Raw genomic sequence first — 19,928 nt, 5'->3', positions numbered from 1 at the left:
TCCCACCGTGTGAAACCGTAGCTGAAAACCGACAGGCAAACGCGAAAATTCAGAGTCAAAATTGCATTTCACCTGGGGAAGGGCAGAAGAACTCTTTCTAGGCAGCAGTTCTGGCAGGAAAAACCCCTCTTCCTGCTTGCAGCCCGCTGAGCAGCAAAGGATGCTCCCGAGAGGAGACGGAAGCCCCTCGGCGCTGCCTGGGGGATGGATGGGGCTCCCCCAAGCAGGGGCGTGGGAGGGGATGCCCGCAGCTGGCGGGGGGCTGCGGGGCAGGGCCGGGGGGCTGGTGGGTGTCTCCGGGAGCGGTGACCGAGTGAGGCGGTGCCAGGGCTGGGGGCGGATTTTTTGAGAAGAGCCTCAGCTCTTCAGAGCAGCGGCAGCCGCTGGAGGAGTTGGGCGGCTGTTGCTCCCTCTCCGCCCGGAGGAGGAGGAAGAGGAGGAAGAAGAGGCTTCAGCTGCCGCCTCTCGGATCCCCCCTCCCCCCCTTCCCCTTCCGCCCCACACCTTTATGGACGAGCGCCGGAGCTTGCTGTACTCTCCGGCCGCCTCCTCCGCCGGCCGGCAGCCGCGGGGCGGCTCGACCAGCAGCCACCACAACCTGGGCTACAGCGAGCCCCCCGCCGCCCCCCAGCCGGGCCCCGAGCAGCAGGAGGAAGAGGGCGAAGAAGGGGAGGAAGGCAGCATGACCGTGGTGGGAGGCGGCGGCGGCGGCGACCCTTTGCTGGAGGAGCCGCAGCATCCTCCCGCGCCGCTCGGGGGGGAGCGCTACGATCAGCCCCCGGCGCCGGCCGTGCCCGCCGGGCAGCCCGCGGGCGCTGCGGAGCACGAGTGCTGCGAGCGCGTGGTGATCAACATCTCGGGGCTGCGCTTCGAGACCCAGCTCAAGACCCTGGCACAGTTCCCCGAGACGCTGCTGGGGGACCCCCGGAAGAGGATGCGCTACTTCGACCCCCTCCGCAATGAGTATTTTTTCGATCGTAACCGTCCCAGCTTCGACGCCATCCTCTACTACTACCAGTCGGGCGGGCGCATCCGGCGTCCCGTCAATGTCCCCATCGACATCTTCTCCGAGGAGATCCGCTTCTACCAGCTGGGGGAGGAGGCCATGGAGAAGTTTCGGGAGGACGAGGGTTTCATTCGGGAGGAGCAGCGGCCGCTTCCCGAGAAGGAGTTTCAGCGCCAGGTGTGGCTCCTCTTCGAGTACCCCGAGAGCTCTGGGCCGGCCCGAGGCATTGCCATTGTCTCTGTCCTGGTCATCCTTATCTCTATTGTCATCTTCTGTCTGGAGACCCTGCCTGAATTCAGGGATGACCATGACTATGAGGGAACTGGGGGGACCTTCGGGACAGGCAGCGGCCCTCTCCCACCTGATGTCTTCACCAACTCCACATCCTCACCTGCTTCCATGGTGTCATCCTTCACCGACCCTTTCTTTGTGGTGGAGACTTTGTGCATCATCTGGTTCTCCTTTGAGCTGCTGGTCCGTTTCTTTGCCTGCCCCAGCAAGGCCACTTTCTCCAAGAACATCATGAACATCATTGACATTGTGGCCATCATCCCCTACTTCATCACGCTGGGCACGGAGCTGGCTGAGCGGCAAGGCAATGGCCAGCAAGCCATGTCCTTGGCCATCCTCAGAGTCATCCGCCTCGTCAGGGTCTTCCGCATCTTCAAGCTCTCCCGGCACTCCAAGGGGCTGCAAATCCTGGGGCAGACCCTCAAGGCCAGCATGAGGGAGCTGGGTTTGCTCATCTTCTTCCTCTTCATCGGCGTCATCCTCTTCTCCAGCGCCGTTTACTTCGCGGAAGCCGATGACCCCAGCTCGGGGTTCAGTAGCATCCCTGATGCCTTCTGGTGGGCTGTGGTCACCATGACCACCGTGGGCTACGGGGACATGCACCCCATCACCATTGGGGGCAAGATCGTGGGGTCTCTGTGCGCCATCGCGGGGGTGCTGACCATCGCCCTGCCCGTGCCCGTCATCGTCTCCAATTTCAACTATTTCTACCACCGGGAGACAGAAGGTGAGGAACAAGCCCAGTACATGCATGTCGGGAGCTGCCAGCACCTCTCGTCCAGCGAGGAGATGAAGAAGGCTCGCAGCAATTCCACCCTCAGCAAGTCCGAGTACATGGTGATTGAGGAAGGGGGGGTCAATCACAGTGCATTCAAACAGGCTGCCTTTAAAGCAGGCAACTGCACAACCACAAACAATCCCAACTGTGTGAACATCAAAAAGATCTTTACGGATGTTTAAAACAAACCCAAACCAAACGAACAGTGACGAAATCTGAGGATGCGGTACAACAATACCAATAATAATACCAATAATAATGCAAAGTGACTGTGTGTCGGTGTTGTGTGGAACATGCACCATCGTCGGTCCTGTGTGTGCCCTCGTTTTTATACCTTTATTTTTTTAGATCCTTCCTTTCTAAAGATCCAAAAGTAAAAGGATTTAAAATTCTCTGAAAAAGAGGACAGCTAAAGGATAAAGAGAAGGAAGATGAAGAAAAACCACACTCACTGTCAAAACAGGTGTTTTTTCTGCAACGTGTTGCAGAGCTGCTTTGCTTTTTGGGCTTACGGAGAACCTCTTCCTTTGCTCCTGAATTTCTCCCTCTTTCCCTAAGGGCAATGTGTAGCCAATCTCCCTTCCATCACATCAAGTAACTTATTGGATTAACAAACTCGGACTGGGTGGAGGAACGAGGGAAAAATGAGGCAGAGTGTACTGGGAGGGGGCTGGGAGGAAATAATAATTTAATTCTGCAGAGAGTCTCTGTTACCACATCGTTAAATGATGCTTAATATTGAAACATGTGATGTGCCATTACGGGCACATCCCAGATTCCCTTTTTCTCCCCATTAGATCATTTATGAAATTCTAATCTGGTCAGAGACTGAGTGCAATCAATGCTGATTTAAATAGAAAAAAATTCCCTAAGCCTTCGTTTTCTATTCTGGATTCCCTTCCCCTGTAACCTGATGGAGTTATTTCCTCCGATGTCAAGTCTGTGGCCATGCAGCAGGGATGAGTACAGGAGGAGGGAGAGGAGAGGCAGACTGGAATGTTTTCGGGAGCCGCCGGCGCACGGAGCGATGTCGGCACGGAGCAGGATCCAGGACGGGCTCCTTGCTATGGCTGGGAGCCTCCAACCCACCCAGCCGCAGACAAAGGGATATTTCCTCCTCATTTTGCAATGCCTTTGGAGGAGACGCAGCCGCTTATCGCCAGAAGATTAAAGTGGCGAACACGCCTTCCAGCGGAAGTCACTAATTCCGACGGAGTGATGCAGTTGCCATGGTGACCATGGTTTCCTGGGAAACCCCCAGAGGTTGTCATGGCATCCCTTCTCCCATCCCCCTTGGTCCTTGCTCTTCCCGCAAAAAGCCTTTCCAGATGGTTCCAGCTCCTCCATCCCACGGGACATCGTGGCTCCTGCACCCCCTTCCTGGTTCCTGTCCCACTGCTCCTCCTGTGTGCCCAACAAAGCGTCCACAGGCAATAAAAAATCCACCTGTCCCTCACCTTGGCAGTGAAATCTGGGGATGGAGGTTCATCCTGCTCCACCGAGAACGACCCCAAACCCAGTGGGAACAGGCACCAAGCTTGGCCGGAGAGCCTCGGCAGCTTTGTGAAACAAGGGGGACAGTAAAAAACAGGATTGCAAAATAACCAAAAATGTCGCTGGGAAAAATCACAAATCACCGGCTTCATCTTCACGTGTATGCCAGGGGCTATGGGACATCTGATGGGATCAGGTGAGTTCTGCACAGGGGAGAGTTCAATGGAGTCATAGTGTTGGGGTTTTTTTGGGCAAACCCCATGCTTTCCACTGCTTACTTTTATTCTCCAGCTTCTCCTGCCGCTCTCGGGTATTTTTATACATGTTAGATAAAGTGGGATCACATCCTAGAGCTCCTCTGATTGTATTTGCTTTTTAGTGCTGTGGGAGGAGGAAAACCCTGCTGCTTCTCTGCAGCTGGATTGCTTCATTTCTGTGCTAAAAAGGTGTTTTCAGTGGTTTAGTGCTCCCATCCAGCCCCTGCCAGACTGACAGGCCAAAAGCAGCTTGGCCTCAAGAGCTTTGGCTCCAACTCTGCTCAGTTTTGCAGGATTTTGCATTCAAAAAAGCCAAATTCCTCTGAGGTAGCACATGGAACAGGCGTGTTGTTAAATACCTAAGAGAAATTTGGCCCCGACCCGTGCAAGTCACACCTTTCCTAAGGCTGTGGAGAGAAGGCCTTGTCCTGAGAGACGCTGGCCATGCCAAAATTGCAGTTTAGCTGGGATTTTTCCCAGACTCAGAAGGATCTAGATGGTTTGCAGCACCCTCCCTTAGCCACAGTCAATAAACCTAAGAAAAACATCAGAGCCCCTCCTTGGATGCTGGGGTGTGATGGTTTTATTGGAGCTGCCACAGTTTTCATCAGCTGAGGGTCCAAGAGATGATCTTTATTAGGGAGATGCTCTGGAACATCATGGGACATTGCAAACCTGAGATCCCTTGTCCAGGATAACTGGGATTCCTTGTCTGGAAAACTGGGAACACCTCGGTGTGCCTTTTCCCCAGGCTGCCAGTGAGCTGAAATGTCATTTCTGCCTACAAGCTCTCATTTTTTACTGTTATTAAATTTTATTGTTATTAAAGCTTTCCCACATGCCTATTCCTAAAAGGAGATTCTGAGTTTAAGAGCAGTGGAACCATGGCACTCAGGAGAGTTTGCAGATGAGTTCTGGGTTGGTGTTTTCCCCGTGGCAGCTGCACAGGGTAGGGAAGCCACATGTTCTGGAAATGACACAGAACAATTTTCAGTTTCTTTGTCATCTAAAATAAGCAGAGACCTTGCAGGTTGTTGGTTTGTTTTCCAGACTCATCCCTGACTGATTTTGTAGGAGCAGAGTTGTTTCAAAGGGATTTTATTGATAGTAAAAGATGTTTCATGGGAGAGGTGGCAGGAAAACACTTCACCCACTGGGGTAAAAGGCAATTTGGCTCTGGTAAAATTCCAGAATGGTTTGGGTGGGAAGAGACCTTAAGGATCATCCAGTCCCACCCTGCCATGGGCAGGGACCTTCCACTCTCAGGTTGCTCCAAGCTCTGTCCAACATGGCCTTGGACACTTCCAGGGATGGGGAAGCCACAGCTGCTCTGGGCAACCAATATCTGATCTAAATTTCCTCTTTTTCACATTCAGAAAAATACTTTTCATTACTGAGTGGTATCACTGAAAGACAAAAATTCCCTGCTGCTCTTAGATACACCCCAAAAAGTGGAACAGGAAAACCGGGGCTATGCTTTGGGTGTTCTGCCCTCTCTGCATCCTCCCTCTCTGCAGTCTCATGGGCACCATTCAGTGAGAGAAGCGGAACCACTTGAGCCACCTGCTCCAGTGGAAGGTGTCCCATGGCAGGGAGCTGGAACTGGATGATGTTTCAGATCCATTCCAACCCACACCACTGAGTGACTCTGATAAATACCTTCTGTTCTGTGGTCTGACGGCTCCTCTGGAACTGGCTGCTGCACTTGTTGTGCCAGGGATTGGAGAGATCCCTGAAACACTGGGCTCTCCACAGCCAGCTGTTATTTAAGTGTTAAATAAGAGCTGCTCTGCTCTCCTGCCGTGTGCGCCATTAGGACAAGGCAGTGTTTCAGCAGCACCGGGGAGTTCCAGAGGAGCCTGGGCTGTGTCGGGTTTGCCTGTCCCTAATGTGCTTAGAGGAGCAGCATTAGGGGATTTAGCATCAGTGTGAGGCAAAGGGCTCGCCCAGACTCGGCTCATTACGTTAAATGGAGGAAAGGGCATTACCACGAGCTCCTGGCTGATGCTTCCCAGCACCCCAGGAGCAGAGGAGCAGGGTCCCCGCAGCTCGGGGCAGTCCCAGCGTGGTCCCCACTGCGATGTCCTCCCCATCCTTCGTGCCTGTCACCCGAGAGACACTGAAGCACGGGGGTGAGGATGGAAGAGGCAGCTCCCAGCCCAGGGGTGCAGCCCTGCGAGGCTGGAGCTGCCCCCGTGGATGCCTTCAGTTTATCACAGAGTCACAGAAAGGCTTGGGTTGAAAACAACCTTAAAGATCATCTTCTTCCGACCCCCACACAGGGGCACTGGGTGCTGTAGAGCCTTGCACCTCCTCTTTTCTCTTTTCACAGTCTGCTGTCGGTTTCCCTTTCCCTCTGTATTTTAGGACCTGTTCCCCTGTTTCAGCCCTGGATGCCACCTTTAAACGCATCCTTGGTGCTGGGGGGGTGCAGCAGCTGCAACCCTGGCCCCTCCACTTGGTACTTTGACACCATCACCTTTTCCTCCTGCTTTTTTTCCCTCTTCTTTTTGTGTGTTTTCAGGCCTGATCAAAAGCTTCTGTTGTTCTCCAGCACAATAGATGCCCTGCGGGTGCCTGGGGTGGCCGGAGCAGAGCAGTATCCATCCCACCCCACGTGTGGACACAGACAAGGGCTGGAGATATCTCTTTCCTCCAGGAGGGTTAAATTTCCTCCCAGGCAATTGTTCCTGCTCCATCCCTTGACAAAAGAAGTGGTTTTTGTTTTTTATCCCCAGTTTATGGGCAATTAAGCAGCGGCAAAGGGCAGACAAGTGCTTTCCCTGGCAGAATGGAAGGAGCGAGCCAGGGTCATTGCTCCGAAGGGGTCTCTCCTGCAGGGTTGTAGCACAAGAAAAGGGCGTTTGGCGATGCTTGGCATGTACGGGGAGCGTTGTGTGTAAAATCTGTTTAATTGTGTAGTTTGGAGCCCTCTCCTGCCAAGCTTTTAAAATATGCATATCTTGGTGCGAGCACACGGAGGCTCCACCGCCGCCGGAGGGAAGCAGGGCTTCGTTTCCCCTATTTTTAAACGCTTTAGCAAACGATCTTTGGGCATGCTGCAAGCCTGGGAGTGCAAACAGGCAAATAGGGTTTAACTGCGCCTTATTTTGCCCTTCAGTGTCAGTTCTGTGTGGACCTGGAAGGAGAGCTCAGTGCCCCGGCATCCTCGTGCACGGGCTGTCATATGGGAGCAGGGAAATAAGGGATTTCAGGATATTGTATGATCTTTGTCATAGATTATCCTTAAGGTCGCTTCCAACTCCAAGCATTTGATGATTCCATGGCTACAGGGTGCTGAGGGCAGGGCCATATCCTTGGAATTCTCACTCCTACGGAGTTGGTGCTGCTCCCCTGCACCCTCTCTGCTCTGAGTCCCACCCACAGCACGACTCGGCCCTTGGCTCGGCTTTGGGGGTGTTGTTCAGCTGGAGGATGTGTTAAGGGTGGGCTGTTGGTGCCTTTCCGTGCTTCCCTGGGTGCTGTTTGCATGCCTGAGTCCAGGCAATCCCGACGGGTGCAGGGTGGCATCAGCCCTCTCCCCGTGCCAGAGGTGGGAGGTGGCATCGAGCATGGAGGGATGGAGCCATGGGCTTCTTTTTCTGGAAACAGTCCTGGGGCCGTGGCCATCACCACTTTGAGGAGGACACTTGGGGGACATTTTGGGTGCCCTGAGGTGCCTCGTCCCATCTGGGAATCACTTGTCCAGCAGTGGAGGGTGTTTGACCAATTTCAGGGGGTGCTGAGTCGGGGTTTCTGAGGTCAGAAATAAGACTGGCACCTGGAGGAGGGTCCAGTCCCAGCCATGCCCTAGGGAAGAGCCATCCCCTGGCAGGGACACATTCACTGCCAGGGGATCCCTGCAGAGGGGTCCCAGCCCCAGGGATCTCTGCAGAGGGGTCCCAGCCCCAGGGGATCCCTGCAGGGGGGTCCCAGCCCCAGGGGATCCCTGCAGAGCAGCCCCAGCCCGAGGGGATCCCTGCAGAGGGGTCCCAACCCCAGGGGATCCCTGCAGAGCAGCCCCAGCCCCAGGGATCTCTGCAGAGGGGTCCCAACCCCAGGGGATCCCTGCAGAGGGGTCCCAGCCCCAGGGGATCCCTGCAGAGGGGTCCCAGCCCCAGGGGATCCCTGCAGAGGGGTCTCAGCCCCAGGGGATTTCTGCAGGGGGGTCCCAGCCCCAGGGATCTCTGCAGAGGGGTCCCAGCCCCAGGATCCCTGCAGAGCAGCCCCAGCCCCAGGGGATCCCTGCAGGGGGGTCCCAGCCCCAGGATCCCTGCAGAGGGGTCTCAGCCCCAGGATCCCTGCAGAGGTGTCCCCTCCATCTCCCAGCCCCTCCCAGCTCTTGCTCCAGCCAAAACTCTGCTGGCTCGGCTGTGGCTGAGCCTGGGATACAATCGAGAGCTTCCACGCCCTGCTTGGTACAGGCAGGTGGGTGATGGTGTCCCTGTCCCAGCAGTGTTTGTCCCCACGTGTTGGCTGCTCCCTGCTGGGAAGGCATCGGGGTTCCTGCTCTTTGTCACTCAGCAAATCTCAGTTTGTGCTCCTGAAAACCATCCTGTGTGGAACAGCTGGAACCTTTCTATCCCTGATTCTGGCAAAACTCAGGCACAAACATCAACCCCATGAGCCTCTCTATGCTTCTCCTTCCACCATTACTGTGCTGCTTGAAATGAGCAGGGTCTATGCCTTTGTTAGTGTTCAGCTCTTTATTAAAAAGTCAGCTCGGCAGGGGGGTGGTGTAGCTTTTTCCTGGTAGCCAAAGGGGGAGAAGGCTGCAGAGTCTGTCCCGGGAGTCTCCGTGGCACACTGGTAGCTGGAGGTGCAGAGGTGTCCAGTCTGTATCTGAAGTCTTCTCTCCGTTCCTCCTGGCACTCTGGTAGTCACAGGGTGAGGGGATGTGCAGATCCTGCTGCCGAGTCCAGCAGCAGCTGTGCCCTCTCCTGCCCTCCTGGTAACACCAGGAAGAGTTTTGTTCCTTTGTTCCTGCTTCCCACAGCCCAGTGCAGTCCCCTGCAGGCTCTGGTGACAGGTCAGACACAGAGCAGGGATGTGGTTCCCTTTTCCCAACCAGCACACCCATCCAGCCCCCTCCACTGTGCCCATCTTTTCCATTTAGGGGTGTTTTCAATCCCAAAACCCCCTCCCATGATTCCACTGGATTATTTTGCATCCCGGTCCTAGTGTGGGTGGGGCGGTAGGTGATTCCCAGGAGCAATTAGCTAATTAACATTTCAGTGTCAGTATTTAGCCCAAGCCGAGGTGTCCCAGCCAGGTTGTTTTGTTCATAACACTGCTCTGACACCCACAGGGTTCAGGCTCTGTGTCTCATCACCGCTCAGAGCCTGAATTTTCAGTGCTGAGGATGCTCGGCAGCAGGGCAGGGAAACCTCCCCGCATGAATATCCCCGCAGGGCGCCGTCACTTTTCTCCTCCTTATGAACCAAGACATGCTCAAATAAATTAGAACATGTCTCCCATCTCCTTCAGCTTCTCGCTGGAGCCAGGAGGAGCCGGAATGCTCCCTGATCACGGCTTCTCCCTGCTCAGCGCAGGCAGCCGTTCCCTGGTGGCTCTGCACACTCATTGCCAGAGCCGGGGCTCAGCCGCACCGACGGCAGCAGGCGCTGCTGGGTTTGTTTAGGAATGATTCATTTCCTTGAGACTTTGCCATTCCGTTGCTTTTTCTGAGCGTGTCGGAGCTCTGTTGCTTTGCTCCAGTGGTTGCACTTCATTTTTAGCGTCTCTGAACAGCCGGGCTGGGCAGGCTGGGGTGGCACGTGTGGCTTGTGGGGATGATGAGCCCATCGCCCCCTCTGCTAGCCCCAGCAAGGCTGCAAAGTGCACTCAGGTTTATTTTGAGGCTCACCAGCACAGCTGCTTTGCTTTGCTTCCTCCAAAGCACGAGTGTGCATAGAGGACAAAAATCCTTTGGGGTTTTCTCAGTTTGCTCAGTGGTGGAAGCAGGATCAGGTCTGTGCTTGGGGTGCTGCTCCACGGGAAGCTGGAGGCTGGGAGGGAGGATGGAAGGATGAAGACACACTTGGCAAAGTGTTTTCTGCTTTTTCAGGGGGCTGCGTTTACCCTTGGACTTGGTACAAGGTGTGCAGAGCGGGCAGTGGGTAATGCTGTGCCCTTCAGGGAGTTTGGGTTGGTACCCCAGGGAAATGTGCCCCTGCTCCCAGGCTGGAGGCTGTGGGCACTGTGGGATTTGCTCCCTGGCTTTGGGCAGGTGGGCTCCTCTGGACCTCAGTTTCCCCATCTGTAAATGGCACCAAGCAGCTTCAGGAAGTGTTTGCAATGGAACTCCTGGGGAAATAAGAGGCAGTTTTGAAACACGGGGCAAGAAACGAGGACTTCTCCAAAGGTTTTATGGGATTTGGCTTTCTTGAGGCTAGAAAAGCCTGCAGACTCTGCCCTGGGTATCCCAATAATCCCAGTTATTTCCCTTGGCTGAAGGGAAGCCTGAGGTTTCACACAGCTTCCCAAGCTGCCAGCTCTGCCTTCAGCTCCCTGTCAATATCCTCCTCCCCCGTGATTTCTTCACTCTGTATCTTCCCTTTCCCATCCTTCTGGCCCATTTCTCCCGAAATCTCTGTGAATTTAGGGTTGAGAACCCTCTTGTCTCTCCTTGCTAGTCTCTGCTTGGAGCTGCCACTGTGTCTCCTCACAATTTAACCTCACACTGTTGCACTGGATCAGAAACCAGACATAAGAAATTTGGGCTTTAAAATGGCCCTGGGCGCTGGGAATTTGAGTTTGCAGGAGGGATGAGGAAGGAGTTGCTGTGAACTGCATGTAGCATTGAAGGTTTGAGGGCTTCTCTACCTCTGCCCGTGCCTTGGTGGGTGCAGGTGCCTGAATGATATTCCACACTTTAAATCCCACGGAATTAAGGCAGGAAATCTTCTTTCTGCAGCAGCAGAAACAAGCCTGGGCTGTTCTCTCCCAGGGCTGGAAATTCTCAGGGATGTCTCTCCCATCCTGGTTGCAAGATGCTCTGAGAAAGCACCTGGAGGAGCGAGTGGGGAATGCGACCCGGGTCCAGCTGGGTTCCTCACTTGGGACATCTGGAAATTTCACTTAATTGCTCTGTTTGCTTGACCAAACAGCCATTGCCTTGGAGGAGAGCATCACACAAGCACCATTACACAAGCCAAGTGTGGGACTCAGTCAGAGATATCAGTTAATTTGATAAGATCTGTTTTCTTAACAGAAAATCTGTGTTGATTGGCACCAATTAAATCTTCCTCTTTAATTCTGTATTAAGACTCTCAGCAATTCCAGCAACTTGTCTGGGATCAATGACAGATGGCCAGACCCATCATTTTTGCAGGTCACTTTGTTTATCCCTTAAAAATCTGTCCCAAACAGGAGCTGTTTTCCAGTCCTCTGGAAGGACTCAGGAGATGTTCAGTACTTGCACTCCCAGGAGCTGTTTTGTCAGCTCTGAGTGTTTAGAAAGAAGTTATTTGGCTCAGCCAATTTAAAAGCATCTAATTTTTATGCCTGCTGTTCAATATCCTCTATTTCTCTTGGGATGGAGGGGATTTCCTCACCCCTGGACAATAGAAAGACATCTGGATCCCTTCAGAGCTGGAGCAGTGATAGCTCCTGAATGCTCCTGACTTCTCACTCCCACTCACTGGATCCAGAGAAATAACACCATTGTTAGGCTGAGGATATGGCATTTCTTTCTTCACTGGCAAGGATACAGCTTGGATAGGCTCCAGGGTACCCCAAAGCACTGGATTATTTGTCTGATGGGAATGAAAGTTGTTATTTAGCACTTCATTTGCAGAGTCCCAACTCCACCACCACCTTCTTGCCCAGTGGCATTTCCTGGGCTGCAGGTTCTGTTTGGGTCTAATTTGTGTATTTATTTATGTACTCAGTGTGTAATGCTGCAGTGATCCTTGAGGATCCTGGCAGTTTGGAGCCCTTCCCGGCTGGCAGGTGGGAGGGGTTTAATCCCCCAGCTATAGAGCAGAAAGCCCTGGTAGCTTTAAGCCCAGGAATGGCCCTGCTGGCACTTCAGGATAAGCTGGTGCTTGAACTGTCTGGGCTGGGATCCTTGCTCCTGAGCCCCTCTGGAAGCTCATTTCCCAGTGCTGCACTGCCTCACAAGGGGATCTCTGCTCCTGGCAGGAATTCCCATCTCTTTCCTTTCTCTGCTGGATTTTAGCATCCCTGTAGCATCATTCCTACATCCCCACATCCTCATCACCCCTGCAGCTGCATCCTTAGCATCCCCATATCATCATCCCTCCTGCAATTTCATCTCTGCAATTTCATCACAGCTGCAACATCATCCTCCGTGCATCCTCATCATCCCTGCAACATTATCCCTGCAACTTCCTCATAGCCACATCTTCATCATCCCTGCAACATCACCATCCTACAACCTCATCATCCCTGCAGCTCCATCCCTGCAACATCAGCATCCTACAACCTCATCATCCCTGCAGCTCCATCCCTGCAACATCAGCATCCCTACAACCTCATCATCCCTGCAGCTCCATCCCTGCAACATCACCATCCTACAACCTCATCATCCCTGCAAATGCACGCTCATCAACCCTGCAACTTCATCCCTGCATCCTCATTATCCCTACAACTTCATCCCTGTAACTTCATCTGCAATTTCATCACAGCTGCAACATCGTTCCCCCTGCAGCCTTATCATCCCTGCAACATCATCAGCCCTGCAACATCTTCCCTGCATCCTCGTCACCCCTGCATCCTCGTTATCTCTGCAACTTCATTCTCACATCCTCATTATTGCTGAGCTCCATCACTGCAACATCTCCATCCCTGCATCCTGATGCCTGCAGCATCCAGAGAGGGTCTCTCCCTCCTCAGTGCATGGATCCCACCTGGCATATCTCCATCCTGCCTCTCCCTTTGGGGAAAACAGGCTGATTTTTGGGGCTGATGGGGGACCAGGCAGGTCCTGGTGCCTCAGGCTGGGCTCTGGGCTGTGACTGCAGCTCCTCCCAGCCTTTCCCTCATCAGCAGCTGCTAACGAAGCCCCCGGCTCAGACAATCTGACCGGGCCAGCTGGGGTGCTCCAGTTGCCACGGTGTGAAAGTAAAGGCAGAACATGGATTTTTTGGAAGATGAGAGGGATAAAAACAGTTGCATGAAATTTCTAGACATTTTAGTGTCTCAAAGACAGAGCAGAGCATCTCCCTGTATTAAAACAGGAATCAGTCTCTTGAGTGTAGAGCTATGGATGCAGTTCTAGCACTGCAGAAATTGGGAGTTTTTTGGGCCCTTTGCTGGACACCCCCATCCCCACATCAAAATGGGATTTTGGGTTTGTGCTCTGTGGGATGACTCCACAGTCCAAGCTCTGGGAGTGGAGTCAGCCCTGGCTCCTCCCATCACCTGGACTGGATTTATAAAATCAACCAGTTACTCAATACCTCATGAATTACATCAGCTCAGAGCAAACTCAGATTGATTAAGATAAAAACATGAGGAAAACCCACTTGGCGCTAATTATTCTGAGTCTGGAACTTGCCGTTAATGTGAGATAACAGTTAACAACAAGAATTTATTTAATGAATCTTTTTCCTATCTTTAGCTCACTTTAGACTGTGTGGCATCTAGTCCATTAAAGAATTTAATTAGAAAATTCTAATTTTTCATTAGTGGGAAATGGAGTCGGGAATTTGTCAGGGGGGACCAATGTGCAACTTCTTTTCCACTTTACTTGAAAAAAATGAACCTGTTCTTATTTTTCAAAGCAGGCTGTGCATAAAAGTGGTTCTTTGCTTTGCCCAACAGATCACAGAAGAAGTTTTGAAATGAAGACCTTCAGGACTGTGTTGGGAAATAAAACATCTCCAAGGAAAGGACAAACATCCCAAACATCCCCAGCACGGTGACTGACACTGCCATGGACCCGACTGACAGAGGGCCTGTCCTCCCCAGCTAAACCCAGTCCATATTTCATATATATATATATATTTATATATGGAATATTTCCCACTTCATCTGGGTTTTTTAACAAGTGCATTATGTAGAAGGGAACATCTCTGGAGCCAGATTATCTTCAACTCATGTGCAATATAACAGGACTGAGCAAAGCCAGGAGAAAGGAGGAGGAGGAGAGGTAGAAGTCACATGGACATTATTTCAGTAATTTTTAATATTATTGTTTAAAAAATCTCTTGAAAGATGAAGCAACCAGAAAGGAAATGTTAAGCAGAGCTGCTAAAACTCAGTCCAAGTGTTTTTTTCGGGGAGGGAGGGAGTGGGGGGAAATTTGGTTGCTGTCGCTGTTCCCTGGCAAAGGCCACGGGCTGTTCTCAGCTCTTTGGGAATCATTCCTGTTCCATTTTTCTCACTTTCCTGGAAATGCCCTTTATAAGTAGCTCTGTGCTGTACCAAAGGCTGTGATTTACTTTGAGTCCTTATTTAGAAAGAAACATCTCTGCTGGTGCTGAGGAAAAGAGTGTCGAACAGTTGTGCCTTGCTATCAAGATCACTCCACAAAAAATGAAGGAAAAATTGAATTTCCAGGGTAGAAAAGGTCTAAAAACCCAATTCCTGGCTGACCATGTTCCTGCTTCCTTTCATGAGAGCCTCTCTGCTCTTGTCTGCACTTCCACAATACCCCAGCCTTGTGGGAATTTTTTAGTGTTGCCTTTTTAATTCTGTAATAATTGGGAATTCCATCTCTCCTTTGTCCGTTGCTGTTTCATTTTGCATATTGAGGTTTTTGGTGGCAGGTTAAAAGCTGTGGGTTGCCCATACTGGGCTGGGAAGCTCCTAAAGCTGGGTTTTCTATAACCTCACTGTGTTTCCTAGCACTACACAGATCAATGTTATCCTGGTGCCATGAGATAAATGGTCTGCAAAGGGATAAGTGATGTGCAAAGGGATAAATGCAAATGGCAGAGGGGTTGATGGTCTCTCCTGCTTCTGGCTCTCCCTTTTCCCCCTCCCCAGCTTCATCCACCTTTTCATGCTGCCTCCATCCCAGCTTGGGGGCTGAAACCCTCCCAGCTCAGCCTCCATCGGAGGAGCAGAGTGAAACTTGGAACAGCATTGGATTTAAGGGTGAAAATAGTGTTGGAGGGACTCATGAGCACAGGAACCTCTTTGTCTGCATTGCAATAATTCCCTGGGAATAGTTTGGGAATGTTAATTTAGACTGGACAGAATCAAGTGAGCTGGAGCTTCCTCTGAAGCAGAGGTTGCTCAAGGGGAGGTAGCAGGAACCAAAATTATTGGGTGTGAAACAGATCCTTGAGCTGATGCTGCTGATTGTCTTCGGTGTCCCAGGACCAGCCTGTAGGTCCCCACCAGGTACCTGGAAGGTGGAGCAAGGACCACTCTTCCAGAGGGAAGCACCAAAACATAGATCCTTCCCCCAGTGGAGCTGTTAACCTGCATTTCACACAGAAGATCCACAGGAGACGCATGTGGGATGCCTGGAGGCACAGCCCCAGGGAGGATGCACTGAAACCAACCCCTGGAATGAAGGCTGGAAACGGGGAAACTCGGGAATAGACAAGGCAAAGCAGCCAACTGTCTGCACCACGTTTCTGTCTTGCAGAAGAGCTTTGAAGATGAACGAGAACCCTGCACAAAAACATCAGCTGGAATTCAGGTTGAGAAATTCCCTTAACACTGGGAAATGACGTGATTCTTACAAGCAACGTGTCGGCTTCGGTGAGGTCGGGTTTATTTTGTTTGGTTTTTAAACACGATTAATTTCTTGGCTGGAATTCCTCCTCCTGCCATGGCAGGAGCACCTCTGCTGGTGGAGACTTTGTTCCTGGCAGAAGGGCTTGGGAGGCCCAAACACAGAAGTCTCCAGGGCTTTGCACAGGTGCAGGTTGGGCAGAATGGGCTGAGAGGGCAAAAAGAAGCAAAAGTGTTAAACCCAGCAGTTTTTGTCAATTTGATCAATTGGAGAACAAAGAGAAAATATGGATCTGACTCTCAGTAGGACATTGCTCCTCTTGCATTTATTCCCAGCATGGAAGAAACCCTGTGGCTGCTGAAGCTGTGAGTAAATGGAGGAGGAAGGGCTGGTGCTGCTGGCACCTGGATTTAGCAGGGCTTTAACAGCAGAGGGAGATGGGGATCGGGGACCAGGATTGCTGGAAGACCACATGGAGCAGGTTCCTGAGCCTCGGAGATGAGCAGGGGGTGCCAAGGCTTGGCAGGGAAGCCGGGGAACCGCGGAGGTGAAACACCGCGCGGTGTGAAATCAGTGCGCTGCGAAAGCCGCCCGCACAAATTACAGCTAATTAGAGCAGTGGCTCTCATTAACTTGGTTTGGCCGTGCCCTGCCTGGGGGACAGCTCGTGGTGGGGGCCGGGGAGAGGGAGCTTCTCCACGGGATCTTCCAGCAAATTGCTCCTCGGGCAAACCCCCACGGGGGTTTGTGCCCCTCCGGGTGTCCCTCCCCTGTCCCGCACAGAGGAGCTGTGTTCCCTCTGCCTCACCCCAGCACTGAAATGAATTATTGCTCGGGCCATAAAATCTCAGAGGCCTTAAATGAACCCTTAAAAAAGACCAGGAGAAGTGCCGGTGTTTGGGGTGAGGGCTGGAATTCCCAAGTGCTCTTCCCCACTGCCGCGGAGGGAGCTGCTGGCAGCTGGGGGAGATGGAGCTGGCCTTTTTTGGGACATCTCACCTCCCAAACCCCTAAGGAGCTGCAAAACATTTGTTCGCAGCCTCCCTGCAGCATGACAGGTTCTCAGTGTGCTCTTGAGCCTGTAAAGGAGAATGAACAAAGCTTTAGCAACTCAGAAATGGTGGGAGACTGACCCCAAACCCATTTTCCACCGTTTGGGCTGCAAACAACCAAAGCCCCCATGAAATGAGGGGGACCCCAGGCTGCCCACATGGGTAAGGGCACATTAACAGGAGGAGAATTGATTTTCTGGATTGCAGCACAGACCTGGATCTTGGGAAGCCCTGGTCCCAAAGGTGTTATATTTAGTTTCTTTTGGAACATGATCTAGTAGCCCTTAAAATGGGGGATAGAATGTATCAGTACTAAAGTTATTTTTATTTTTCACCAGTGTTACAGAGAGCTTTTTTATGGGTGTGTGTGTGTGTGTGTGTAACATGATTATACCTCGTCTGTTTTCAGTAGCCATTTGTTACAGCATCTCTCTGTGAGGGCTCAAAACTGTACTTTGATTATTAAAGTGGTGGGAAAAACCATCCCCACCCCCAACCATCTCACCCTGGTGACAATCTTGCCAAATGCCACCTCTCCTCGGTGTTGTACGTTCCGGCGCTGACGATGTCGCTCCGTGCTCTCGGGTTCCTCGTGCTTGGTCGCTGAGCCAGCTGGGTGTTAATGTGCTTTTCCACAATAATTGAGAGTTTGATAGTCTCTAACTGTCAGTCCAGTGCATTAATCTGTGTTGCCACCACTCTGAGCCCAGCCTGGTGCGTGTTGCAGATAACCATCGTGCCGGGACAGCCGTGGCAGCGGGAGCGCAGGGCTGCGTTTGGCAAGGGAAGACAAATTAAAAATGTATCCAGTCGATTAAAAAAACAAAAAAAAGGCAGCGATTTAATGATGGCTGACATCAAGAGAAGATCCAAAAAATAGCGTGCTTTGATTCCCATAATCATCCCAAGGCAGGCTGCTCATCTTTATTCATAGCCCTTCAAAGCCATGCTCCCAGACGCCGGAGCAGCTCGGAGCTGTCGTGCTCAGACGAGCTCTTTAGACGCTGAACACGCAGCAACCCTTCCCCTTTTCATTTTAGGGTGCAATTAGAGTGATGAGAGCTCTGCTGCTGGCTCCGTGCTGGCAGAGAGGCAGGAAAAGCGGATCTGGGGAGCTGGGCTGGTGTGGGGTCACGTAAAGCCGCTTCTTTTAATGACATGTTTTAAGCTGTTTTAAGAAGGCAGCAAAATTAGAAGGCAAAAGATCTCCAAAAGTGTTTCAGGACACTCACAAAGGTTCAGGGGGCACGGCACGGGGACAGAGCTTAGCAGGGAGGCTGTTGGAGGCATTGAGGGAATACTGGGAAGCTGCTCTGCCCTGCTGGATTTGGGGCAAAAGTCAGGATTTGCACAGGGTGCCCATCCCTGGCAGAGTCCAAGGCCAGGCTGGATGGAGCTTGGAGCAGCCTGGGATAGTCCCAGCCCATGGAAACAGGATCAGCTGTCCCTTCCAGCCCAAAGCACTCTGAGATTGTATTTATTTGTGATTCCTGCAGTCCCATCCCAGCCTCCAGCCCCTTCCCACAGGCAAACCCCTGCAGGACTGGCATCTCAGAATCCAGCCTCGAGCATGCTGGAGGCTTCATTACCTCACACACTTGGGTGTTTTCTGAGCCAGCTGTTCAAATGCTGTTATTGCTACTGAATCCCTTTAAAATTAAGGAATTTCTGAGATGGATTTTTTTCTTTCCTGAGTGCTTCCCACTCTCCTGCATTGCACAAAGCCAGCTGGAAGTCTGTCTTTCAGCCTGAGATTAAAGCCAAGTACCAGCTCTGGGTGAATTAAATTACACATTCTAACCCCCATATTTTCCACCAGCCTCTGATACAGGTAAATTATGTTTCTTTTTCCCATTTTTCCCGCTTGGTCCACAATGATGTCATCAGTGCACCTGTAAAGGGAATGGCCTGAGATTGTTCTGACTGGTGCTGTCCCTGACACATCTCTGACCATTGCAAGCCAGGCACTGCTGCTGGGTTTTAAATCCATCATTCCTATTCCAGAGGATGATTTCACAGCAGGACAATTTACCTGGCAACACACAAGTCATGGATAGAGCTGGGACTGTGAATCAAAAGGTATTAAGTGGAAATACAGTCAGGAAGTGCCTGAAATATTGGAATTTTAATGGAAAACTGTGTTGGCTGCCATGTCCCTTGTGATGCCATTGGTGCACTGAAATTAGACTTGGTTTTCCCAAGTGCTCAGTCTTGCAGGAAAATCACCTTGCTGCTGGAGGTCAGGGATTCCATGGCTGAATTTGCCACCTTGCAAGGAAAACAGGCTCTTAATTTAGCACCTCAGACCCCAAAATGTGGCAAAAGGGAGACTTTGCACCCTCCTCCAGCACAGCAGCAGCTCATGTTTCTTAATTTCCCATCCTTTACTATGCAACTGATTTTCATGGAATCTTCCCAGGATGGAGATGGCTGGATATAGTTTTGACTTTGCTTTCCTTCCTTCACATGTGCAAGTGGTAATGCAGAAATGTTTCCATGACTGTCTCACCTGGGACATGCACTGGGTCTATGAACAGTGACATATTGGGAAATTCTGTGTAAATCTGAACTTGTCTCTAAATCTTGACTAATCAGTGCCACAGGAGCAATGCAATTTTGAACTGGAGATGTCAATGCAGTCTTGTTACTCTGAGTTTGTTTTGAATTCTGGTTTTGCCAGTGAGCTGTGTTACAACTGTTTAAAACTTGGTTTTTTTTAATACCAGTCTGATGCTAAAAACAGCTGCTGCATCCCCTCGTCCTGGTGACTCCACCATGGTGTGGGCCTTGTGTTCAGTTCCCAGTTTAAAAAAGTGATTTTTTTTTCAGTTGTGTGTTTTTTTTACCTGATGCTGAATTTATATTTGAATTTTTTTTTTCTCATTAGAACTTGAAACTGTTCTTTCATACGCAAAGTTCAATAAAACAGCTGAACCGCAGCGTGTGGTGTTTGATACTGAAGGGGGTGAAGAGAAGATGTTGGGATGGTGTGAGGACAAGGTTTGAGGAGTGTCCCCTAATGTGAACTCAATTTTCAGGATTAAATCATCTGAAATTTAATGCTGTTCACAGGAGTTAAATTTACCCTCTCAAGAAATAAAATCCTGGGGTAAAACCTGCACATTTCCAGTATCCCACCCAGCCACTTGGACTGAGGAAGCTCCAGGCAAACCCTTAAAATATTGATGATGTGTCACAAGAAGGGATGTCACTGATGGTGCTTGGGCACACGAATGCAGGAGGAGGGGTTGGATCCCAGGTGGGAATCCTGCAAAAGGAGATCAGAAGCTCGTTTGAAAACCTTGATCCTGGCTTCAAACCACATCTGTGAGCTTCACCCAAAAGTGAATGTGGCCAAAGAGTGTCAACGTTTTGGTTTAGGTTTTTGGTTGCC

The 19,928-nt window shown here is 51.4% G+C and overlaps 1 protein-coding gene across 2 annotated transcripts; it reads left to right on the top strand.

The window, feature by feature from the left end:
- Positions 1-508: 508 nt before the first annotated feature.
- On the top strand, positions 509-19,473 carry LOC110469136 (potassium voltage-gated channel subfamily A member 3-like). Of its 2 annotated transcripts, none has more exons than XM_021527619.2 (2): positions 509-3,765; positions 13,616-19,473. In XM_021527619.2, the coding sequence occupies exon 1, from the start codon at positions 509-511 to the stop codon at positions 2,255-2,257; it is 1,749 nt and encodes a 582-aa protein (XP_021383294.1). In that variant the 3' UTR covers positions 2,258-3,765; positions 13,616-19,473. The 2 variants fall into 2 exon arrangements, with proteins under 2 accessions (XP_021383294.1, XP_021383295.1); XM_021527620.2 differs by lacking the exon at positions 13,616-19,473 and adding an exon at positions 12,124-12,618.
- Positions 19,474-19,928: the final 455 nt, after the last annotated feature.

Source organism: Lonchura striata, chromosome 30 (assembly GCF_046129695.1).
Source record: "Lonchura striata isolate bLonStr1 chromosome 30, bLonStr1.mat, whole genome shotgun sequence".
Classification (NCBI taxonomy): domain Eukaryota; kingdom Metazoa; phylum Chordata; class Aves; order Passeriformes; family Estrildidae; genus Lonchura; species Lonchura striata.
This window is presented reverse-complemented; position numbering and strand designations above follow the sequence as displayed.